Source organism: Chelonus insularis, unplaced genomic scaffold (genome assembly GCF_013357705.1).
Source record: "Chelonus insularis isolate UGA/USDA-ARS -01 unplaced genomic scaffold, ASM1335770v1 contig_68_pilon, whole genome shotgun sequence".
NCBI lineage: Eukaryota > Metazoa > Arthropoda > Insecta > Hymenoptera > Braconidae > Chelonus > Chelonus insularis.
This window is the reverse complement of record NW_023276705.1, coordinates 91,490-117,279: the sequence shown is the minus strand read 5'-3', so window position 1 is coordinate 117,279 and position 25,790 is coordinate 91,490. Positions and strand designations below refer to the sequence as shown.

The 25,790-nt window shown below is 25.6% G+C and overlaps 4 protein-coding genes across 8 annotated transcripts in view; 1 reads left to right on the top strand and 3 right to left on the bottom strand.

Moving 5' to 3' along the window:
* Positions 1-3,257, bottom strand: part of LOC118070815 (atrial natriuretic peptide-converting enzyme-like) — a 45,801-nt gene extending 42,544 nt beyond the window's left edge. For all 3 annotated transcript variants that reach the window (XR_004690805.1, XM_035089638.1, XM_035089640.1), the window contains exon 1: positions 3,142-3,257. The gene's annotated coding sequence lies outside the window, so the exon portion shown is untranslated. The remainder of the gene's footprint in view (positions 1-3,141) is intronic.
* Positions 3,142-18,054, bottom strand: Syn2 (Syntrophin-like 2). 2 transcript variants are annotated; one of them, XM_035089645.1, is made up of 11 exons: positions 17,641-18,054; positions 15,775-15,879; positions 14,999-15,194; positions 13,856-13,981; positions 12,810-12,977; positions 12,461-12,645; positions 12,109-12,267; positions 11,601-11,825; positions 10,793-10,996; positions 10,563-10,714; positions 3,142-3,262 (listed from the first exon to the last, which is right to left on the bottom strand). In XM_035089645.1, exons 1-10 carry the CDS (start codon positions 17,701-17,703, stop codon positions 10,568-10,570), a joined length of 1,578 nt encoding a protein of 525 aa, XP_034945536.1. In that variant the 5' UTR covers positions 17,704-18,054; the 3' UTR covers positions 3,142-3,262; positions 10,563-10,567. The 2 variants fall into 2 exon arrangements, with proteins under 2 accessions (XP_034945536.1, XP_034945535.1); XM_035089644.1 differs by lacking the exon at positions 3,142-3,262 and having other exon boundaries at positions 9,781-10,714.
* A 488-nt stretch (positions 18,055-18,542) lies between these two features.
* LOC118070818 (solute carrier family 25 member 51) lies at positions 18,543-20,875 on the bottom strand. Its single transcript, XM_035089646.1, has 2 exons — positions 20,736-20,875; positions 18,543-20,669 (listed from the first exon to the last, which is right to left on the bottom strand). Exon 2 carries the CDS (start codon positions 20,621-20,623, stop codon positions 19,703-19,705), a length of 921 nt encoding a protein of 306 aa, XP_034945537.1. The 5' UTR covers positions 20,624-20,669; positions 20,736-20,875; the 3' UTR covers positions 18,543-19,702.
* Positions 20,820-25,653, top strand: LOC118070816 (SET and MYND domain-containing protein 4-like). Of its 2 annotated transcripts, none has more exons than XM_035089642.1 (8): positions 20,820-20,920; positions 20,994-21,049; positions 21,474-21,570; positions 21,642-23,050; positions 23,143-24,228; positions 24,340-24,620; positions 24,731-25,033; positions 25,095-25,653. In XM_035089642.1, the coding sequence occupies exons 4-8, from the start codon at positions 23,020-23,022 to the stop codon at positions 25,332-25,334; spliced, it is 1,941 nt and encodes a 646-aa protein (XP_034945533.1). In that variant the 5' UTR covers positions 20,820-20,920; positions 20,994-21,049; positions 21,474-21,570; positions 21,642-23,019; the 3' UTR covers positions 25,335-25,653. The 2 variants fall into 2 exon arrangements, with proteins under 2 accessions (XP_034945533.1, XP_034945534.1); XM_035089643.1 differs by lacking the exons at positions 20,820-20,920; positions 20,994-21,049 and adding an exon at positions 21,233-21,374 and having other exon boundaries at positions 21,642-22,869; positions 22,954-23,050.
* The last annotated feature ends 137 nt before the right edge of the window (positions 25,654-25,790 follow it).

The following is a 25,790-nucleotide window of genomic DNA, read 5'->3' as shown; positions in this document are numbered from 1 at the left end:
TACAAAAGTAAATATACTGACATTCTTATAGATAAAACTAGAATTGGAGTAAATTTTACTACACTTAACAGAGTTGTTTCTAATTTAATTTTATAACTAGAGGAAATAATTCCATTTATTCTTCTACTATTTTTTGGCTAATTCTATTTGTATAATTCATTTGAAAAATTATCTTTGCTATTATTTTTAATAAAATTATTTAAAAATCCCGAGTCAAAATATAAAACCTATTTTCATCATAAGACTATCCTTTCTTAAGGTTTTATTTAAGATAAACAAATTTTAATTAAATTCGGAATACGTAACAAATCAGTGTTTTCGTAGGACGAAAATTTTTCAATTTTATCCTAAACTCATGTTAATTTTATCCTATCTTCATCCTAATTTTATTTTTCTTTTGCCTTAGCTTCATCCTACTTTTATTTCATCCTTTTCCTGGTTTCAATCTAATTTCATTTAAGATTCGAGTAATTTTATTTTAATAAAAACATTATTATTCATAATTATTTATTTTATTTCAATTCCAATTGGGCTGTCCATCAGCATTGACATCATATGTATTATTAAAACAAGTATGACTGTAATGGGAGTTATTATAATATTGACCATGTTCATATTTGAAAGAGCAGTTTCATTTAATTTATTATTAGGTTGTAACAAATCATTTAAAACAATTCAATTTGTAATAAATATAATTTTTGGAAAATTAATCCATTATATGAATCGTGACCTTATTCCAACTACTTCTATAAGTACTTCTAGATATAAGCAAATCAATTTATGAGGTTAAAATCAGGCTATTCTGTCTATATCCTAATTTTTACCAACTTCAGAAGGATAAAAAAAGTATTAGGATTAGAAGGTTAAAATTAAGCTTTATCATCTTAATTTTTATCTACTCAAAGAATAAAACAGAATAATATTAGGATAAAAAGGTTGAATCTACCCGAGACTTAAAAATGGAACTTATTTTGATTTTATTCACCCTGCTTCAAGATTTAATTTCAGTTTGAAATCATGAACCTGCAGGTTCATTTTATATAATAAAAATTGCGCTAATTTTAAACTGGTAAACCAATATAATTCCACTTTCAGGGCTTAAGGTTCAACTGAGGTTATTCATTCTTAGGAACTAGTTTTGAAACTACTTTGGCCCTAACAAACCTGAATCCAAACTACTTACATTCTATTATCCTGAAAATGAAAAACCTAAGTTGAACCTTAAGCCCTGAAAGTGGAATTATATTGGTTTACCAGTTTAAAATTAGCGCAATTTTTATTATATAAAATGAACCTGCAGGTTCATGATTTCAAACTGAAATTAAATCTTGAAGCAGGGTGAATAAAATCAAAATAAGTTCCATTTTTACACCTCGGGTAAGATAGAAAGGAAGAAAAGTGTATGAGAAGAATAAATTTAGGTGTTATATTATGACTTGGTATAATTAGAGTTTCAATAATTGAATTCGAATTATGCAAATCATTTTATATGACTTTTCTCAAGAGCAAATATAGTAATGATGATTACTGGTATTGCTAGGGTTGATAATTCTAACTACTGGTACAGATTGGTCAATATTATAAATTCTCATTGGAGACATATTGCACAGTGTAATTTGCAGTAATCTGTAGCACACACGTGTCGCCATCGCATAAGTTTGTCGGTGAGAAATATTACCATTTCCCACTGCCCTATTATGTCAAATAATATTAAATAACTATCGAAGTTATTATTTATTACTAAATTCATCAAACCAATTTGCGTTATTATTTATTTAATAGCTATTATAGTAATGATTTTTTTCCAATTTTTCAAAAGAATATACACAGTTATAACTCGACTTGTTGAATAAATAAAACTTTACTAGCTTGGAGGGAAGAAATATAAGGAAAAAATTATGAAGGAAAATGAATAAAGAAAAAAAGATAAAACAAAATAGAGGAAAGAAATTTTATAATGGAAAAAATCGCGTTTCACGATACAAGGCTTCTTGAGGTCGATCCACTCTTGCATGTTGGGAAAAACTTCACCTGCTATTTCGTCTTTTATTTGCTCTATCGCTTTTCTCAAATATTAAAAAAAAAAAAAAAGATTCTCAACAGTTAGAATTGAACTTACTTTTAAAATAAGTGATAGTAAAATAAATAAAAGCCCTAACTTTATCCTGCTTTATTCGTACTTGTTTCATTTAAAAAATTAGTTTCTTTTACATTTAGTCCAACCAGCACTTGAAGAAGTTCAGCAAATAAAGAATAAAATTTAAAAATAGAATACATTCATGAAAATACACTTTTGTTATCATCAATTGTATTTTTATGAATGAAAAAATTGTCAAGCTGATGCTATCTATTTTTATTTCTGTTTCATTTCTTTTTTTAAAAAAAAAAAAAAAGAAATTCGTATATAAACTTTTAAATACTTTTTATAACTATTATTTATAAATTTTAGTCAAAGAAGCTTTCTTGTCATCAACAAATGTAGTAAAATATCATAATTAAAAAAATAAATAATCAAAAGTTATTTAAATAATTAAAAAAAGGCCATAGAATTACCACAAATAAATGAAACATTTAGCATCATGGTCACTACTGTTGTTGGTAATCTAGCTCTTTAAAGACACTGTTCAATCTTCTGTCACAAACATCCATTACCCAGGGCAGTATAATTTAATCGTTTAAAACCCACGCAAAAATTTTTCTACAAACATCTAAAGCTCTTTTATCATTCTTTATTGCCATTAAAAATATTAATGATTTTGTAATCAACATTTCACATCTAGGAAGACTCATGCTAAAGGAAGAGAGTAAAAGCCCTAATAGCTGACCAATAATTGATCTTGTGGAAAGGTGAAAAACCTTACGTTAATTATTCGACAGTGGTAAGGAAAAATATTTATTAAAAAAAATAAAATGTATTAATTAATTAATTAAAAAATTACTAGTTAATAATCAATAACTCTTTAGAATCTTAATACTTCGTTCATTGTAGCTTTAAAATAATCATTTTTGCTTTTTTTATCATTTTTAATATTCAATTTTAATTAAATAATAATTCTTTCCGAGTCAATACTTATTAACAGGTAATTCTTTTTCTATTAAAATTGAACTACAGTACAATACATGGTAAATAATGAAACTCACCATTGATGTCTGCTGCTTCTTCTTTTGTCTCTCCAAATCCTACCTCATTATTATCAGACCAAAATTATTCAAATAATTGACTATTAACTGGCATTGTTCATATCGATTATTAAAATTAGATCTGAAACAGAAAACAAACCCAGAGAATAATTTATTTGAAGTGACTAGTGCTTGTGATGCTACAGAGAAGTTGTAAATAATATATTGATAAATAAATCATAAGCACGAAATAATTAATAATGATGGAACTATCAAGTTGACGGTCACCGATATACTGGTAGATATACTCGAAGGCAAGTGACTGTATGCCCTATGCAAGTCCTCTCGTGGGTTGTAGTTTGAAAAGGTGCGTGGGTGATCTTTTATCTCTTACTCTCATTCAGAGAGTTATTCTCTACTACATCAACTTGGTAATCCATTTTTCGAGTAGAGGATATACAAAATATTTCCATTTTTTTTTGGTATTTTTTATGGAAAATACATTGTTTGAGGGATTAAACAATTGAAATTATTCGTGAAATGTTTAATAATTACCAAAATAATTAAATTCATTGATGATAAAATGTATACAGAATTTGTAAGTTAATTATTTTATAAAATTTTAAATAATTTTAATTCAAAAGAATAATAAAATAAGTATTTTATTTAAATAAAAGCTTTTGAATCGAATGACAATGAATTAAGAAAAAAAAAAACTCCATTCGATTTGTTAATGGTATTCTGTCAAGTCAATCATAAAAGATATTTTGAATGTTAAAATAATTATCTATTAGAAAAATAGATTATTTTGAAAATATAATAAGAAATTTTATGAAATATTGGAAAAAGAGCATTAAAACTTGCATAACAACACTTCACACATAAAGCTTTAGAGCTTTTAATATTTTATTCTTTCAATAACTTGATAGAAAAAAAAATCTCAATCATTTATCGACGTTTTTATATTCAATTATAAGACTATTCAAAAACAGTACATTTTACTTTGAATCCTATTTAAAGATATTATTTCATAAAAAATAGCACTTTAAATTGATTTATGGATAAATAGAATTAAAAATAAATTATACAAAAAGGAAAATACTAAAATTTTATATAAAGTCTAACACCTGAAAGTTCTGTCAAACTTTTAGAAGCTTTAATAAGTGAAGATATTTTTAATAAAGCAGATTATATTCAACAAGTAACAGGATTATAACTTTCAACTTATTTCTTCGAGCTTATAATATTTGCTTGACTTATTTTTTCTAATCTCTTCATTAGTACTCGAATATAATATTTTAATAAAAAAAAAAAAACTTTTACATTTCTTGTGAGTTAAGGCGATTTTAATGATTAATATTACTAATAATAAATAATAATTAAAAACAAATGTCAAAGGAAATAATTTTTTTTATAATTATTGAGGCCTATTTTAATTAACCTAGGGACTTTGAACAAGTCCAGGTCATCCTTTTCGGTTGGCAAATCTATTGAGAAAAGATGTAACAATAGATAACAGTTTAATGAGTAAAAGAGGAAATGTAGGTCTCTAAAGAAATCGATTACAAGACGCTAAAAAGCGCGTGCTCGATGCAAGTCTTTTCTTATCATTTTATTTTCTTCCTTTATTACAATATTTATTACGTTATATGTCTTATTAGAGAGAGAAATATTTTTTTGCTCAAGACCTGACATAATAAAATTATTTAAGATTTAACTTACACTCTAGGGATCTCAATTATATTTCTAGTTCTTCTTTCCTTTCGGATTTTTAACGACTCGATGAAACAGAAATAATTGTCGATATTTGACAAATAAAAAAACATCTGCTGTTAATTTTTTTTCAATTATTTTTTTATGACAAATGCTGACGTTTTAGTTTAATTTAGGCTTTTATTGTTTCATCAAGGAAGCTAATCCTGACATTTGACAGACAAAGTCTGTGAGAATTGCAGACTACCATTAACATTAATGCTTGGATAGAAACATTTGTCAAATTTATTCTAAAAATTTCCTTGAAAGAATTTTTGTTAAAAATTTATTTATAATTCATGACTTGTTGTAGGTTTTATAAACCATTAATTTTTATAAATCTCAAGATTTATTAACAATTTATTAATGAATGATAATACTGAAAAGAAATAATGATTAATAATATAAAAAATAATTTTTCTCAATATGATAAATACTAACTTCAGATTTAATGTCAGATCTTGAGCAAAATATATTTAATAAATATAAAAAATGAAAAGAGATTTAGAAGTTTTATATCCTAGTTTACCCAAAGTTTAAATGTATTTCATCCTTCATCACGATTATACTAACTATTCTTATCACCAGATCTTATCTTCTAATACCACATTGGATTCTGAACTCAATCGTTATGTAAAAGTCAATGAAAAATAAGAAAGATTAATTACTAAAGTTAGCAAAGATTTAAATAATAAAACGAAGTTTTGAATGATCTACCGTAATTATTTCCTTCATTATTCAATGAAATATTTATTCAATTGTCTTATTAAATTTAAGCAAAGTTTGATTGTAAAGGTACAGAAGTGGAAATAGATAAGAAAATGTCAAGAATTTCTTTGATTGATTTCTATCCTTTTGATAAAGTAAGTAATTTTTCTCTATCATTGAACGCAATAAAAAAAATAAAATTCGTTTTAATAATAAATTAATTCCAGTGAATATTTTTATAAAATCAGACAATCTACAAAATGCAGGAATTTTTTCATCTTATAATTACAGAAGTATGAAGAAATAACTTAATAAAGTTACTTCCAAGTAGAAAACAAATTAAAACTCAAGAAAAATTCAAATAATTTATGGACAATTAAAACAACAAATTCTTTTACAAGTTTTTCTCATGATTAAATGCAGAAAATTTCGATGTAAATAAAAAATTATTCTGACTCTGAATACTTTTTGATAATGTATTTATTCAGCAATAGATAAATGAAAAATATTTGACTATTACGGAAATAAGGTAAATATATATTAAACGTAAAAAAGCAATTCGTCAAAGTTCATTTATGATAACGAGAAAATAAAAGATATAAAAGAGAAAGAATTGATTATTTAGATGTCTGTAATCAATCATAAGTTTCAACGACAAATTGTGCAAGTTCATGAAAGAAATAAAATAATCAATCATCCATTAATTTTTTCCTCAGTAACTTCTACGTAAAGCTAGGAATTTAAATGTTAAAATAATTTATAGCTAGTAATTTACTTTCATTAAATAAAACCCTAGACTTTTAGGATAATTTTTGTCGAGAATAATTAAAAATACAACTGGACCATAAACCTATAGAAATCCCTTAAAAATTATTACAGTAATTATTTTAAAAGGGTACGGATTGCATTCTGGTTTTAAATAGTTTATTACATTAAAAAAAATTCAACTTCAATAACTTTGATTCTATAACTTGGAATAAAATTAACATCAATACTATAAGTTATTGTATTGATCAACTGTGCTATCATTTATTAATTAATTATTTTCCTATTCTAATTTTCCTGTCTCTCCTTTTAACCAAGGACATCACTTCAACTTGAAAAGGTAAAAAAATGAAGACAATAAACTTCTAACAATGATATATTGTATTTTAAAACATATTGTCAATGGGGGATAGACATTATAACATAAACTATATGTTTAAATGCAAGATCGTGCGAATAATTTAGCATTAACGTTTAATATAAGCAGCGTTTACTTGGACAGTTACTAAAATCTACAGCTAAATGAAGACTTGACATTGTTTCATACGTTTTTTTCTTTTGCTTTAGTTACATAATTACAAGAAAGCTTCAGCATATTTTTTCACCCCAATTGCAATTGCAAAAATCAAGCTTAAATATTCTTCTATATTTTAATATAAAATCATTTTCTCAAACACATTCGTCAAAATTTCTTATTATTAATTTTTAGATTAAATTTAATTCTAAATAGAAACGTTTTTTCTTAAGAATTTTAAAAATTTTTTTATCGATTTCATTGAAACATAATTATTTTTAAATGATGAATGTTTATAAAAAAATTATTATTAAAGTATTGCTTACATATTCTTTATATAGAGACTTGAAAAATAAGCAAAAGAATTGTTCTTGGTGACATTTTATAAATATTGAATTGCTTTAGCCTGGATATGTATCTAATTTAGCTTCATTATGATCACGTAATATATAATTGATCTTGAGTATCATAATTGAACGGTAGCTGCTTTATATTTATTTGTTTTTTTTTTTTTCATTTATTTACTTCTAGTTGCAATTATTTTATGAGCTCTCACTCTTTTGGCCTTCTTATTATACTTCGTACATTTGCAAAAAAAAATTACCAACTGTTATTATTGCATTTTTATCCCTCATTTTGTTTAATTATTATTTATTTTATAAAAGCAATGTAGTTATCATTTTATTTATTTAATTTCTTATAAATTATGATAAAAGTTAATAAATAATTTTTGCAAATATTAAAAGTATTATGAGAAGAACTTAATCTTATTAGATAATAATTTTTCATTATATTTGTATACTTCATTTGTTAATTATATATATTCAATATATTTATAATATATCTAACCAATATATTGTGCAGTCCTTTATTAATCACTCGGCATTAATCGCAGATTAATTTTCTTATTTGATAATAACCTTTTTTTTATAATTTAATATCATAATATTTTGTCTTTTACTAATAAATTCTACGATTAATCCGAATTGCTCGAGTGTTATCTGAATATAATATTGCATTCAATACATTCAAGCATACAACCATTTTCTCATTTGTTTATTTTGTTTATTATTTTTCTTGTGAAATATTTTTTTTATCTGATTTATTACTAAGATTTAGTATTCATTGACATCAATATCAATATTCATATATCTGTAATTGTTGCATTTATTTGTTGAAATAAAGTTATTTTTGTTCATTGCAACAATTAATTAAAATCTGAATTAGATTCATTTAAAGCAATTAATTATAATTTATATAATAGATTAATTAATCATAGCGGACTTGGTTGTTTTTGTTTAATAAATTTTTGACCATGGCAACACCTTGGAATTGTGAGTAATTGTTCATATCCTAGAACTTCATGTCATCAATTAATTTGTAATTGGATTAGACAAATTATTCACAATCAACTAATTCATTTGTAACGGTAACTGCCTAGAATTGTTTATGATGTAATTGAAAAACTGATTTTAAAAATTATTCATCATTTTGTATATTATTTTATCATCAACGATTATTCTATAAAGCCAACCTAAGTATTGATTATAAAAAATGTTTGGACAGAGACATTCTTACTTATCTCTATTTTATATATTCAAAGATTAATTGAATTTAGATAAAAATTATTTGGTAAAAACCGATTAGAGAAATTTCGGCTTAAGTTTGATTGACCTGCATTTTTACAATTGCAATTATTTCTATAAAAGCAATTTTTTTACATGAATATATTTTTACTTGAATCAATTTTAACTCTTCTATAAAAACATTTGAATCAATAATTTGAAATGAATCGACATTTCAAACCACAATTCTGAAAGTTTTCTTTTTACCTATCAAAGGAAACATGTTAAAAATAATGTATTTTAGAAAAATTTAAGTTTAATTATCAAGTAGAATCCTACTTCTAGACAATTACCTGGTTCATAATTAGAATTGTATTCAAATACAAAGTATTTCATCAAGCACCCTTTTATCTTATTACATAATTGACTAGTTCAAGTGCCATTAATAATCATCACCAACTAATTATCATTAACTAATAATAATTAATATAAGTTCAACTAATGATGACTATCATAGTAACATAAGAAATTCATACTAAGTAGAATAAATTTACATCTCAATACTATTTTAGGCACTTTCTACAATTAAAAAAGCTAGAATTATAAAAGTATCGAGGGGGTGTGGTCATTAATAGCATGTCGAACTCTTAACTTCCTAATTAAAAAGTAATTAACATTCGATACATGATTAAAGTAGAGTATTCATGAATATTTACGAATTAAAATACTGTTTACACTGGGAATATTTATAATAAATGGTTAAGTAATGAATTTAAATAAAAGGAAATAGTCAAAATAAAAAATGCTTTGTCATTTTTCAAAACCACAAATTCCCCCATTAGTTATCCATTAGTTACTACCAGTACTTTGTAATATCAAAGGCCGCTAGATTGAAAAATTGTAATTATTCAATTCAATAAATATTACATTTTTTTTTCAAAAATACATCCAAAATGACATAATTGGCACATACCTAAAAATATACCAATTTCTAGAATGTGTGAAAGAGATGAAATGACAAAATGACAATTACAATGATTTTTCAATGTCGTGGTTTTTAAAAATACACAACATTATATCTTATTTTTAAATATTAATTATCAATATTAATTATTCTGTTTATAATATTTTATCAATTTAATTTAATTGTTCCTTTCTACTAATAATGGTTCCAAAAATTGTTCAATTTATTTAATAGAATTATTCATTAATAGGTCGCCACCATGGTCGTCAGAAATATTTTATTGCACTTCATTATAATATTCAAATAGTAATAAATAATAATTATTTTTCATTTCGTCTATGTTATATTATTTTTTATATTTTTTTTAAACATTCATTAATACTGTTCCTAATTAAAATTTGTTTCTTTTTCGTTTTTACTATTATTTTTTCTTTGTAGTACGATAACATCTTATATTTTATAATAGTACATAATTAATAAAGTTATCGAGAGCTTCTTATTTTATTTTCATAAATTCTATGGCCTTTTGTATTCTATTACATAACTTGGATAGGATAATTGTTTGTAATTTTCAAGATACTGCATTTATTAGTAATTCAAATGAACACAAAATATCTATATTAGTATTGGAGTAATGAATTAATTGTTTCCGATCAACCTATCATTCAAGAAGATTAATTCATTCATTAAAATATTATCTCTAAGATTAACACCAATAATTACAGTAGCTTGAACTTTATAAATATTTGTACGATTGTTTAGGGTTCGATTGGCGCTTATATACAATACCGAATAAAATATCACTTATTCTTTTAAATTTGTTTAAAGCGGCTAGCCGAAAACTATGCAAAGTCATAATTTATTCGACTGTAAAATGATACTTTTCAAACCTAGAGACTATGAATGATTGTGAACAATTTGAAATGTTCTCAGTTTTCAATTAGAAATGAGTAGCTCAAGGAAATGAAGTTATTATGTAAATTAAAAGATCATTCGATTATAGAATAATTGAAAAAAACATCTAACCAGCAGAACCCCAAATTTTACAACGAATAGAATTGCGATATTCGATATCTTATTTTATAATAGCATTATCAGTCAATGGCTAGATGTTTATTGGCCAAAAATAATGGAGAAAAAAGATAATAAAATAAAAATAAAAATGATATTATACCGTTCTTAATTTTCTAATGGGCGTGAATTGTGGTTGTTTGTAGTTTGTAGAGTTGTTGATTTTAAAAATGCTGGATCCAACATGGCAAGTCTTGCAGTGACAAATGCATTCATACAAAAAAGAAGATTCTGCAATTGAATGCATTCTATTTCCTGTAAATTATTTGTACAAATTAAGTTAAAACATTGAAATTATTGATGATAATTAATTATAAGTTGATCAATACATACCTTAGTCTCGACTATTGACTTTTCTAACTCTTTAAAATGCAACTTCAGTCTACTTTTCCCGTCATCACTAGATCCTCGAAGTTCACAATATCTATATTTCCACACAATATCCTCGTGCCCCTCGTAAGATAGCATAAATCCTTCGGTACAGTCTAAAGTTAGTCGTGAGCTTCTTCCGTTGTGAATTACCATAAATGTTTTGCTCTGTTTAAGAATAAAAAATAAATTAACTTGCTTCGTGACTCTATTCTATTAAATTATAATATCATTTTTCTTAACAATTTCTTTAAAATTAACTTAGTTATAATGAAATTTCTTCAATGCTTTTAATGCTTCATTCAAAAAGTTTGATTGAAAAAACATTCAATAGTAGAAACAGAATAAAGTATGAAGTTAAAAAAGAATCAAGTCAAAAAAATTTTCTCGATAAATTTGCTTTGATTGTTTTTTATTATATACTAATTAAGTTTCTATACTTTATTTTAAATAAAATTTTTCGAGCATAATACTTTATCCTTTATAAAACTATCAAAGAAAAGGGAATCAAAACCAATTATAAATTTTTCCAATATATTTGAAGAAAAACTTTGCACAAGTTTTTTTTTTACTGTCATGGTACATTATTTTAAAATTATATTTCACGTCAGAAAGATTTTTCAACGTTAAAAATACATTAAAGAAGCTAAGATCTCTTTTGTAATGAATAAAATAATGAATATTACAATAAATTATCTAAAGAACAACATGTAAATAAGAGTTTTTATTTTTTTAAACCATTATTATTATTTTGATTATTATTGCTGCGTACCTTGAGGCGTATTATAGCTGCACAAACAGTAGTATGCCAAGCAGCTTCAACTCTTAACAACTCTTGTCTAGTTTCAACACTCATATATCTTGGTGGTTTACCTGGACTCTGCGTCTCAAAACAATGCTGTCGTTCATCAATGTGCTCTGACTCCCTAATGACACTAAACATTGTCTCGTAGACTTTAAATGTCAGTGCGCAACGAGACCAATCTCCAATATTACACTACAAATAAATATAAAAAATATTCACATGTACGATTATTATAGTGATTATTTTAAATGGAAAAAAATACTTTCAAGAATGATTGTAAAGTACGTATAACTTGTAAAATCATTCTATTAAATAATATGTTTTTTAAAACTTATATCAATGTTAGAAGAGTATTCTAATATTAGAAAATATATATCGTTGATGCTTTGAAGTACTCTTGAAATATTAAAGTTGACTTTTCTTCAACATAAAAATCAGAACACTTAAAAATATGTGCACACAAAAGTATACTCACGGGTGGTGTTTGAAAGAGCAACAAATCAGACCCTTTTAAAGCCAAAAATCGTGGTCTATAGCTTTTCCAGGGCTGGTTGCTATTACTCACAGCTTCGTTTACCCAACCCATGTATTCAATGCGGTCACCAATTCCGAAATTTCTATTATAAAGCTTCATCTGTAAACAGTTTGGTAATTAATTATATCATAATCTCTCCTATCAATATTATGTTGATATATGAATAAATAAGATAAGCAATCAATAACAACAATAACGGAAGTAATCAATTGAGTAATTATAATAAATAAAATCAAACTGAAACTTACTTATGTGAAAATAGAATAAAATACTGGGTATTACTAAAACTTACCTGCAAATACGTTAAATCAGTTATATTGTCTGTTATATATTTCAACCATTGACTAAGTATTGCACTATCATCGCAATGAATTATTCCAGTTCTTGATCCGTTTAATCCTCTTACTTCAAAAGCATTCTTTCTTAATTTATCTGTACCGAATATATACCTCGTAATATATGCCATCATTAACGGTACTGAAACATTTACAAGCGAAAAACTTTTAATTAATTGAGCTTTTTAAATTGGCAATACAACTAGAACATATTTTTATTGAATTTTATATTCACTATTTTTAATTAGAAATGTACTTTCTTTCACTAATTACCTACTGTGAAACAAAAAATACAATTAACTATACCTGTAATTACATCAATCCATTTTTTAAATTGTGCCGAACAAGTAGATGTAGTAGAACCATGTCTACTATGGCCACTTTTAGGACTGATAGATCGTCTATTAGGCAAACTCCATTCATCTTCGACATCACCATTTGCAGCATTGTCCAGTTTTTCTTCATTATCTTCCACTTAGTAACAAAATTATTTCATTTGTTAAATATTTATTAGAACGCCATTCAATAATTAATTATAGTTCATGTATTTCAAATTAATAATATCGTACTAATTAAAATAGTATTGATGATAAAAGCTTATTGATAAAATATTGTTTTTATTTGAAAACTGATGGAGCGTAATTTTCCTATATCTTTTTTAAACCGTTTTAAAGTGACTATCGATCGGAATCGAATTCAATTTGAACGGAATTAGTTTAGTTGCTTTTAAGACATTTGAAAATTTTCGTCGCTCATTAGAAAATAGTTCAATCGATTTAGTTTGAAACTTAAACTTCAATCGACCACAAAATGTATTGGAAAAAGGTGCTACTCCGCTAACCAAAATCTATCTATCGTTCCGTAGAGATTCTTAGTATTCGTGACTTTGGCATTGATTGAAAGATTGTCTCTTTTATTTTTCTATTCATCAATAATGAAAAAAGACATATAAAAAGAAAATTCTTCTGACAACATAAAATATTAACATATTATTTTATTTAAAAATAAAATTATTACCCTCGTTAATGAAAAATTATTGAACTATTCTAATGAAAAGTATATAAAGCTTTGTTCTATAATATGTCTTGAGAAGCATCAATAAAAAAATAGATTTTAGATTATAAATTCTTTTTAACCGAACAAAGCATTGATGATATCTTGAAAACAATTTTACTGATTTCAATCAATTCTTTTTTAGGTCACAATATCCTAGTTAAATTATTTTGAAGTTATTTATAAAAATTCATTATTATCTAAAGCGAAAATTTTTATAATTAATTTTTTCATAAATACAATCAGGATAAAAAAATAAAAACTAACAAACTTCTTCGAAAGAGGAAGAAAATTATTACCATTTTTTTGCAGAAATGGTTTTGCTGCACGATAATGTTTCACTGTTAAAACGACAATATCACCAGCATTTCGTAAAATATTCACTGCATCGTCGTGGTTACACGCTGTTATGTACTCTCCATTAACTGCAAATGGAAAAATAAAAATAAGTAGGAAAAGAATCATTATAATTAGTTAAAATTTCTTCGAATTTTGATAGAATTTAAAATAAGAAAAAATATACTAACGTATAATCAATAATAATTATATTACTAAATGAGTTTAACTTAGTAACTGTATTTTATTTTTAATTATTCAGCTAATTAAATTTATCAATGAATGATATTAATGATATAGAATGTTTCTCTATGTATTGATAATTTGTACAAATAAGCTAATTTAAACGAGAAATCCTTTTAAACTTTTCATTTAGATGTTCTTGTAATTAAATTATATAATTAAAACCAATAAATGAAAATTGAAAATAAACAAAAAATAAACTTGAAATTAAATTTTAATACTGTATCTTACTGATGAAACAGAAATCTGTATTAAATTTAAAATCACCAAACAGTAAATGAAAGGATTTAGGAAATTCATTCACAAGCAACATGAATAGATGAAAAGATAAAACAACATAAACAAAAGCTACGTATTTTTAATACAGATTATAATTATGAATATTTTAATTGAAAACATTTTGATTGGAGTAATTTTATATCAAAAAATTTATGAACAAATATTTCAATTAAAAAAATGCATTAAAGGAGAAATTTTTCCAAATTTTAATTGAAATAACTTCTTGATTTCTACATTTTAATTGTTTTTCTAATTACGAAGAGAAAATTCTCGAACGCAACTATTGGTAAAATGTCAACTAGTATAAATTCGATCTAGTAAAATGTAAAATAATTCTAAGAAGTGAAGTGAATAATCAATTCTATAAAATATTTATAAATGTATTGACTACTGTGCTCTACATTTAAGATAATAAAAACAGTCTGTCATCACTTGACATGGATTTATGAAAAAATATTATACAGAACTATATATGTATACATATATTTGAGCATCACTTGTATGTGATAACGGCTGCTAACCGGTTATTGAATCTTAAAATATTCAAATCTACTTGAATCTTTCAAAGTCTTCAAGTTCTTTACCTTTAATAATTGCATCACCAACAAAAAGTTGACCGCATTGATCAGCAGCTTGGCCTTTATATATTCTTGATATCAACACTGGAAGTTTATGCTCTGCTCCTCCTTTTATACTCAAGCCCAAACCGCCTATTTTTTGTCGCGTTATTTGGACCATTCTCTCCTTTGAATCTGGTGGTGGTTTATTATGATTCGTAGTCTAAAAAAACCAGGAAAAATTTATTAATTTAATTAAAATAATAACAAACTTTAAATAACTTTTACAAACTGAACATTTTTTATACTATTTTTCATTCATTTTTTCCAACAATCATTCATACTCTGGACGTTTTTGATAGAATAAAAAATAACGTTTTATTAAAATAGTTTGCAACGATGCAAAAAATAATATAATATTAATAAAATGAGGAAAATATGAATAAATATTGTTTGTATAACTACAGCATATCTTTTGTGTTTACTTCATAATATCATGATTTACTACCACGTTTCTTTTTTTTTTACAAATAATCTACATTTGTATATTCACGTTATTATACTTAAAATATTTTTTTTAATCATCATCTCTTTGATAAACTTTTTTTGAATAACTAACGTGAATTTATGATTTAATAGAATAATAAAATTCAAAGTATATATTTCTAGTATAAAACTTTTTCACTCTGTCATTTAATTAGATATAGTTTCTACCAAGGATATTCGTATAAAAAGATTTTTCCAACTATTCCAATTAAATTAAATCATTACTTGTTCATCAGAGCATTGAATATTTAATTTACCTCTAAATCTTCACGTTGGAGTTTCAATACTTCCATAGATAATTGAAGCCGCATTGGAATAGGCTTGCTCTTTCCATCGCTGACTGCTACCATCCCCGTCCGCACCTACAAACAATTTCATTAATTATATCTATTCAAGGTAATAAAAATAATACGGTCATCATATGAAATTTATTTCTATTATTCAAAAGAAAAAATAATTAGGTATAAAAATAGATATTGATTAGCTACTGATGATTTTAACTTTTTCAATTTTAGAAATTTTCCGATCGAATTATCAAGACTTCACCTCAAACTTGATGTTGATGAATAAAAATTATATCAAAAATTATTTCTCTTTGAACTCTCGTGGAGTACGCAATTTTTTTTTTTTTTTTACTTAAATTAAAAATTTAATTAATTTCACTGATGAATATAGGGAAGAATATTTGAATAAATTTGAAATTAATGATGACGATAATAATAATGAGAAAGAAGAGGATTCAAAATTTACGTGTCTTTACATTTATTTATAATAAAAATAAATATTCATTTTACAGTAAATTATGTAAAAATTTTAATGACTAAAAAGATGATTTTTGATGCAGAATTATAAATTCTTTTTGTAATTAAAATCTCTTCAGTTTCATAAAATTTATTTTGATTATAATCAAAATTTAATAATATAATCTTGATCAGTAGGAAAATTTACAAATGGAAAATTTATTAAACTTACTTAGTACGATAATTGTGTTTGCATGCTAAAGATAAACCCTTAAACTACATCTTTATCGAATTTAAAGCTACCGCATCGATCTTTTTTGGTAAAACGTAGTGGTTGAATATTATAACGATAAAAGAATGGAAATTCCACGTATTGAATTATTTAACAATCCAATGTCTGAGTTATTTCAGATTATCATTCACTTAATTTCATTCAAAATATAAAAATGGTCAGGATGGAAGTAATCAATTTCCTATTTTAAAAAATAATACTTAAAAAATGTAACATTCTAAAAGTAACGTAAAAATCAATACACAAAAAAATATTATCTTGATAAAGTTGAAAAATACATTCCGTTCAATTGTGTATAGAATTAGTCTAAAGTTTTTTATCGCAAAAGTTATTTCAACAACTAACCACTGCAATAAGAAAAATCAAATAATTAAATAATGTTATTCCATTATCGTTGAATTTTTATGATAGAATGAAGATTTTATTATACCTTGAGCTTTTCTTAAGTTAGTTCTTAAGTACTAAAAAGTCACGTATAATGTCTATGATAAATCTTGATGTGATTTCTATAAGAGCTCAAGCAAAAAACAAAAAATGAATTTCGTAATGGAATCCAATAATTTTAAAAAGTCCTAGGATGGTTGATAACGTATAATTAAAATTAAAATGCATGATAGTATTTAGAAAAAAAATACTCATACCTAGAAATAAGTCATAGTTATTAAAAAATGATTAAATAGAAAAAAAATTCTTTACATCACAAGTAAAAACATAAGAAGTTATAAAAATAACTATAAATAATAATTAATGTCAAATAATAATTTTAATTATAATACATTTCAATTATTGTTATAACAATTAGTGAAATAAATTTTTTTTGTGATTTAATTATATCAAATATTCATGAAAAATTGATAAAAAACAATCGAAGGTAATATAATAATTACTAACTAACAGTTTCTTTCATAAAACAATTAAGTTTCTAATAAGCAAAACAAAAAAAAACAAAATAAGAAAATAAAAAATGCTATGTCTTTGTCTTGACAATGTTAAGGTTTCATAATATTCCAAAAATCAATAATAATTATTATAATAACTGGGTAATTATATCATGCATAAAAACAAAAAAAAAAACAATCAAAAATACTTGCCTTCAACTTCTGGTCTATCTTCTCCTCAATCGGAGTATTCATCTTGATGCTGTTAATTCTCATAATCTTGTTTTATATCAAATGGTAAAGATTCGCACTGAGAGTAAGCCGAAAATAGCTCACTGCTTCAAGGGATGATGATTCAACGACTGCATTTGCAATACTAAGTTTTCTTGTAAATTCCATCGCTCGTATTGCACTTACAAAGCTCATATCAAATAATTCTACTTATATGGATCGATTCTCAAGCTGCCACCAAGCTTAAAATGTGTACGGTCTTGTAATTTCACTAAGTACCACATCCGGAAATATTTTACGACTACTTGAATTGTCAAAGTGACATTTTCTTTTACGTACTTGTCCTCTTTCAACTCTTTACTACCCTTCACTTCTGCAAACTGCGAGCATGTACCGCTAGACTAATCCTTCTGCGTTCTTTGCACTTGTTCTGTGACCTGTGTCTCAAGCATGCGCAAATCAATTTAAATGTGTAGCCATGCGCAACAAATGAGCGGTTTATTTGAACAAAACCAATTACCTATCTAGGAAGTGACCCTAAATATTTGATAAAAAAAAATAGGGGCAAGAGTAAAATCTCTGATATATCTACATACAGATTTTATTTTCATGCATTTTTTTTTAGGGGTTGATGACCACTACCCTTTATCAAAAAAAGTATGCTGAAGAGTCTCCTCCCACTAGGATCTTCTACTCTTTTTATAAGGAGGGTGAATTATTTCCTATATATATATTATCAAACGAAAAAATTAAAATAAATTACTACATTTATCTTTCATTTGTAGGTTTTAATTAAGAATTAATTGATCCATCTGCTAATAGCTTCTCCTAGATTAATTACATACAATTTATTGAAACGAATATCAGATCAAGTTAAAACTTTTTGAGTTTAATTAAATTTTCAATACTACACAAATATTTATAATTATCAATTATAAATTTAGTAATAGTCATGTTGGTTACGTTGATTTTAATTGAATTATTCCTTCCATGCTTGTCTTATCAATTATAACTTAATTATTCAATGAAAATGTCATTCAATCACTTGATTTGATATGTATAAAAATAAAATTAACTATTTTTGAAAGATCAACATGTATATTTTATTTTGTATTTACCACATTTGAAAATTATACAAAGATTTAATGTAATTTTGATAGAAATCAATTCTTATAAAAAACTCTAAAAATTAAACATCATTTATCAAATTTGATTAGAATAAAATAGAACACTTGACACATTGATGTTGATAATTTCAATTCATCATTCAATTTCAAAACAATCAATATAAACTGTTAAATTTTACGTTACATAACAAACTATTAAAAATAATGTCAAATAAAACGAATAAGTCGTTATCACAAGAGTAATTTCCTAATTAGTTCAGCACCAGACTTAAAATTTGCATTTGTGAACTGTCTTTCATTTTCTCTTGAATAATACATGCCTTTCATTATACTTTACAACTGCATGAAATGTCACAATAACTTATCAAACTTAATTTAATTTCGTATTCGTTGTCAATAAAAATAAGACGATTATTCATTTAAATATTTACACCATTGAATGATTTATATTCTGCAATATTTATATTTGTTTGCCAGTACAAATAAAGTCATTATGTACTGGAGCCAAAATTATTTTATCATAAATGAGATTTTCATTCAGCAATTATTTGAATATTCACAATTATTATCACTATTTAAAATATTCTTGTTTATCTTTAACAATATTAATAAACAATTATACTAATTACTATTACACAGGATTCCAAATTGCTATAATTATATTTAAAAAAAAGTATTTCACAATTTTACTTAAAATAATTCATTCGATTTATGTAATTTATTTCATTATTATTTTGTATAAAAATCAATGAATTTTACTAATGTAAATTTTCAATAAATTAATAAATAATTACTTGACCTATTAAAAATATCAATCTCTGTAAAACATCCACAGAAATAACGTTTATTTAAATTGAATTTATCTAATTGAATAATTGAATTTATTCACTAAAAATTATTAATAAATTCGGTTTTTATCAAAAAATAATGGACTTTAAACAATAGTATGACGCATTAATTACTCCCCAACTAACGAAGGATCTTATGTAATTTAAATGCACACCTTGATAAAAGTTTCGAATATTTCGGTCTCTTGCTATCCACACATCTTTTAAAGCAACAGACATTTTATCAAACTCTCCTCCTATTTTATTTTGCATGTGAATTTTTATTATATTCATTGGATAAAAGATGGTACTCGTAAATCCACCAATTACTGCACCACAAATGAAATTCGTAAATAAAGTTTGTTCTCGTCCTATCACTTTTGTTGATTCATCTCTTAACATGAAGAATGTTACATTCGACAAACCATTTCTTATAATAATTGGTGTTAATCCACGATAACATTCCTGAATTCCATGCGTTGTTAAAATATGTTTAAAAGCATGGGATGTATTTTTGAACTTATTGTGATATCTCCAATCTTGAAGAAGAGTCTGAACTCTTTCTAATGGAGTCAAAACTGCTTCAACAGTTCCAGCAATATTAGCAGCTAATACTTGTGATAGAATTTCATTTTTTGTGAATAAATTCAATCTTGATCTACTTCCTTCATAAACACTGAACATAATACTCAAGGACAGTGTTTTTTGACAAAGTGGAGGCAATATTCCTCTATATAACAGTCTTATTCCTTCTTCTGATAATTGTTTTACAGCAGCATTCACTTTTACACCTTCTAAAATTTGTCTGAAAATTATTTTATTTATTGGATAAGTCACTGTTACGTTTATAACTGCAGCACCCCATCCACACAAGAATTCCTTGTAATCATCAGATGTAATTTGATATATCGAAACAATGGAACTATTTTTTTTCAATTCAATATCATTTTCACATCCATCTGTTGCTTTTATCGTTGGAAATAATTGTTTGTTAATATTATTCCAATCCATAGTTTCTTTTTTTTAAATAACAATGTAGATGATGGAGTAGACTCAACTAAAAAATAAATATTTTCAATTAGAACAGTCTAATAATGTTAAGCAGTTATACACGTAAGCTTACTTAATTTCCACTGCAATCCCATCGTTCCTTAGTCGATTTATCATATAAAATTAATAGATGATTTATATCTTATCGAAATATGTAACATTTTTAACAAGAACATTACATAATATGCTCTGATTACAATTATACAATTGATGAGTTGTAAAATTTGAGGTTAGTTGCTCCTAACTGTAGAATTATTGGTGAGTAAATTTTTCCAATACACAATTTTTCTGATAAAAAGTACTTGTCACTAAAAATTTCGAATTTTTATAGATAAATTTTTTAATAAATGTCAATTTTTGTCGTATACGTCACTCTCAGCTGATCAGGTAAGTCGACATGTGGGCAATGAACTGTCTTGAACGTGAACTGCGCGTGTGCAAACTCAATTAGAAAGAAAATAGAGGATAAAAAAAAAGTTTACCAATTAATCTGCTGGTATTATTTATTTGTTTACAATCAGATAAGCTTGTTATTTATTGTACTATGATAAAACCATAGAAATTATTTATTGGTGTCCAATCTTTGGATATTGTATGAAAATAGCTGAAGATGATATAGATATTTATGATACTAGAGAATACAAGATTGTATATTGTGATATTTATACATGTTACTTCAAATTTCCTATTGCCACGTTATTAAAAAGATTGAGTATAATATCTCTATTATTAATTAAATTATTATACTAAAGAAATAATAATAATAAGTTACTTTAATTATTTGAACTATCAATGAATGTTTTCATTTTAGGTTACCGGCTTTATCACTGAATGCACTTACCATGGTGAACTATCATCATTTATCACTTTGATTGATGAAAGTAGAAATACTCCAACAACTAGACATTGTAAATATAAATATTAAAAAATACAGAAATAACATAATACTGAATTATACATTTATTCTGCTATTTCATAGATGTAACAATGGCTAAAACACCAGCAGAACGAAGCCGAGAATACAGAGCACGAAAAAAGGCTTTGACAAATACTACCAATCAACATTTAAAGTCAGGATGTTCAGCTAGTGTTTTAAAGAAGAATAATATGTGTATTATAAATCAAGAATCATCTCAACAAAGTATCACAGATGATGAAGATGTTACGCGTGAAAATAATCATCTTATACTTTATAAGTATCTCACACATCAAAAAAACCCTGATAGCAAGCAAATTGGCAATGATCATCAATCAACTATTGTTCAAGTAGATGTGCAAGGACAATCTATCAATCAAAATAATGTGACAGTATTGAAAAAAAAATTAAAAACTGCTAAAACGTCAGCAGAGCGTAGTAGAGAATACAGAGCACGAAAAAAAGCTTTAAAAAATGCTGTGATTAAATAATATTCGAAAATTAAATATTTAAAAATGCTGTGGATAATGAGCCTATTTCATTTATTCATCAACTCGATAATTATTTTTAGCTTTAAAATTACACCACCGTGTGTATTTAAATAAATATATGTATAAAGAACATCAGTAATTTGATATAAAATTAATGTAGTGAAGAATTTGCAACGTAATCAGATACTGATCTATTTTAAATGTTGCCTAGTCTATCAAAAAGTTATATGCTATCGATTATATTAATGCATTAAAATTAATTAGTTTCACAATACATTGCAATTCGCTTTTACATTATGATTTGTAAAAATTTCAAAAATTGTATTATAATTGTAAAAATTTATGATCATCAATATGTTATTGACCTTGTATGTGGTTCTATAATTAATCATAATCGTGGTCATTATCAGGGAAATTTCCGTGTTGTTTTTAATAGCTAGTAATAAGATCAGGGTCATCAATTGGTACATTTACCTCAGTCATGTGAGTCGTCTTCAAGTTTAATAGCTCTTTATAGTGGTAGGAGGAACTTAGCTAAGCACAATAGGTGAGTAGTGGGACAAAAAACCTCTTTCATCAACTAATTAACCAATGGCTATAATTAATAGTCGATTTTTAATTTGAAGTTCAAGTAAGGTTCTTATGATGATTGATTAATCGTTTATTCTACGTTTATTCCTCATCACGTTTTAATAAGTTAGAGATTGAAGAGCTTCTAAAATTTTTTTTCTTATCATTATTTGTAATTGCGATTTATTTGTGATTAAAAATCACATTACATCAAGTAACAGTTAAGTAAAGTGAGTACAGTGAAAGTTGCATAAAATGTTATTATTATTTAATAAGCAAATATTGACTAGATATTGTGTGTTTTATGTAAAAAGGTGAAATTAAGTCAAGACAAGTTGAGTGCAAAGAAGTCTTAATATTTGATATTCTAGTGATTAAAAATGGAACAAACGGAATCTGAAGAAAATACAGGTAACATTATTGATTTTCAATTTTTAAGATTAATACACTTTATCACATTTTAAAATTTACCAGAATAAAAAAATCATCTAATGGTATTACAGAAATGGAAGATGTAGAAGAAATAGAAGAAATAGAGGAAATAGAAAAAACGATGCCAGTAGATGAGATTGTTCAATATGTAATGCAAAATATTATTGACCCTGAATCAGAAAACAGTGAAAAAGAAGCTATAAAATTTATTTTACAAAATTTAAGTACAAAAAATTTTTTAGTAGAATTGAAAATTCGTCAAAAATGCCAACAACATGCTCGAGAAAAAATAAGTGCAGGAAATAAATTATATGATGCTTATCCATTTATGATAGATGATATTCTGAAGCTATATTCTGAAGCCATAGCATATGCTCCAAGTGATTCACCTGAATTATGTGAAGCTTATAGCTACCGATCTGCAATACTGAGTAATGCACGATTATTCAAAGATTCATCAAAGGATATCGATCGAGTATTACAGGCTGATTACTCCGAAGATCTAAAAGCTAGATTATACATACGGCAAATAAGAAATTTATTAACCCTAGACATACGTAATCGTCCAGAAATCGAAGAAGTTGCTACTGCAGCTCATCGTTGGATGGAAGAAACTGATGATGATTATAACAAGAACCTTCTGGAAGATAGACTACAAGAATTGAGTGAACGAAAGATTTTTCCTAAACCTTATGAAAAGCCTGATAATAGTCATATTGTACCACATATACTTAATCCTCATGAAATTTACTCTGATGCCTCAAATGCTATTGAACTTAAATATTCAAAGCAATTCGGTCGACACTTTGTTGCTGCAAGAGATATCAAACCCTCTGAAATTTTAGTCAGACAAAGAGCTTATGCTATAGCACCTTCTAATCAGTTTCTTTATACTTACTGCTGGAATTGTTCAAAGCGAGCGTGGGCTGGTGTTCCTTGTGAACATTGTGTCAATGTTATATACTGTGATGAACGCTGTCGTGATGAAGCTTGGAATAATTACCACGAGCTTGAATGTCCATTTCTTACTTTCATGTCTCTAAATAGACTCGCTGATACAGAGTTAATGGGTATGAAGTTGACTATCAAAGCTTTAAAAGGAGCAGAGTCCATTGAAGTTCTTAAAGATAATTTGAAAACAGTTGATGCAGTTTCAGGTACTGAATTTAATCCTTAATAAATAAAAAGGAATGTTGTTAAAAAAAAATTAAGTTTCTAGCATAGAATGTTTTCAATTTATTCATAATTTTTTTCCATACCTGTTGTAGATCCTTTGCTGAAAGGATTTATTGAAGGAAAAATGGATGGAACGAAATATGAAAATGTGTACACACTCACCAGAAGTTTTCCTTTCAAATGTAAAACTCGCTATTATGTTGAAAATTTAATTAGATGTACAAAGATGCTTTTTGCATTGATAAAATCTACTAAAATTCTTGGAGAAGAAATTAAAACTATGAGTGATCTTGCAGATAATGAATCAGCTCTTTTCATCGGAGAATTATTGATCAGAAATATGGATATTGCAGAGATGAATTGTTATGATATTGTTAGTTCAAGTTAAATGTTTCTTTTTAAATTATTTAAATAATCCGTTAATGATAGAATTTTTTCGTGCTTATTTTAAATGATAATTAAAATTGAAATCATCTTTTCTAGGCAAATCTTTCAAATAAACGAGATTTTTATAATCGTGGAATTCAACTTTCATGTTTAACGAGCTTTTTCAATCATAGCTGTGATCCAAATGCATGCATGGTTCATGCTGGAGACATTATGGGCATTCGTAGCCTCCAGATAATTAAAAAAGGTGAACAAATATTTGTTAACTACATGAATAGATATGAAGAATGTCCTACGAGTTATCGACAAAAAATTCATGAAGATCGATATAACTTTCTTTGTGAATGTCATGCTTGCCAAGAATATTGGGGTCCACACTCGCAATGGCCATCTTTCATGGTAATTAATTCTGTTAATAATATACTGTTTCATTATGATAATTTTAAACTCATTCTTATAGGAGCAGCCATTGCCTAATCAAATAAAATATAAAATAAGGAAAAAGTTTGCGAAATTTTGTAAACATTTCCAAGGACAATCACCAACTATGGTTCCAGAATTAATGCTTACTGATCCTTCATACATTCCTCTGTTACTAGAGTTATTAGTTACGCTTTGTGAAAACGCTTATTATCCATGTTATGAAATTTGTGAATACAAAGGACTGCTGAATGAATATTTTGAACATTTTACTTATTAAAAACGAAAAGTAATTAAATGAAGTTCGTGAGTATTAGTAATATTATCAATAGATATTAATTTAATAAAAATTCTTTCTAAATGAGAAAATAAGTCTGGTTTGAAAATATGAGAAAGAATTTGAATAGATGAAATGTTTAAGTCAACTTGGAGAAAATTTCGAAATTTAAGTATTATATTGTGTGTCAAAGATATATAGGTAACAATGACGTGATGAGTAATAATAATAGATAAAAAAAAATAGAGCAGTCAGCCAAGATGTGTTCTAACTGTTATTTGTTTTTGACTTTTAAAAATAAAAGCAGATCAATTGAAGAAAATAAAAGTGTTTCTTTTTATTATCAGTATCATAAGAATTTGTCATCTTTTCAAGTTATCACACACAGTCTGTAGAATACTTACCCAATTACTGTAAACTAATGATTATCTATTGATTCAATTCATCATTCTAACAATA

What these genes read in the sequence shown, in the direction of transcription:
- Syn2 (XM_035089645.1), bottom strand. Translation starts at nt 17,703, where the DNA reads ATGAGAATTAACAGCATCAAGATGAATACTCCGATTGAGGAGAAGATA. An exon ending in CTGATTTAACGTATTTGCAG is followed by an intron (nt 12,268 to 12,460) that starts GTAAGTTTTAGT and finishes AACTGTTTACAG; the next exon opens with ATGAAGCTTTATAATAGAAA. An exon ending in TGCTCTTTCAAACACCACCC is followed by an intron (nt 11,826 to 12,108) that starts GTGAGTATACTT and finishes ATTTATTTGTAG; the next exon opens with TGTAATATTGGAGATTGGTC.
- LOC118070818 (XM_035089646.1), bottom strand. Translation starts at nt 20,623, where the DNA reads ATGGATTGGAATAATATTAACAAACAATTATTTCCAACGATAAAAGCA.
- LOC118070816 (XM_035089642.1), top strand. Translation starts at nt 23,020, where the DNA reads ATGGAACAAACGGAATCTGAAGAAAATACAG. An exon ending in AACAGTTGATGCAGTTTCAG is followed by an intron (nt 24,229 to 24,339) that starts GTACTGAATTTA and finishes TACCTGTTGTAG; the next exon opens with ATCCTTTGCTGAAAGGATTT. An exon ending in CGCAATGGCCATCTTTCATG is followed by an intron (nt 25,034 to 25,094) that starts GTAATTAATTCT and finishes TCATTCTTATAG; the next exon opens with GAGCAGCCATTGCCTAATCA.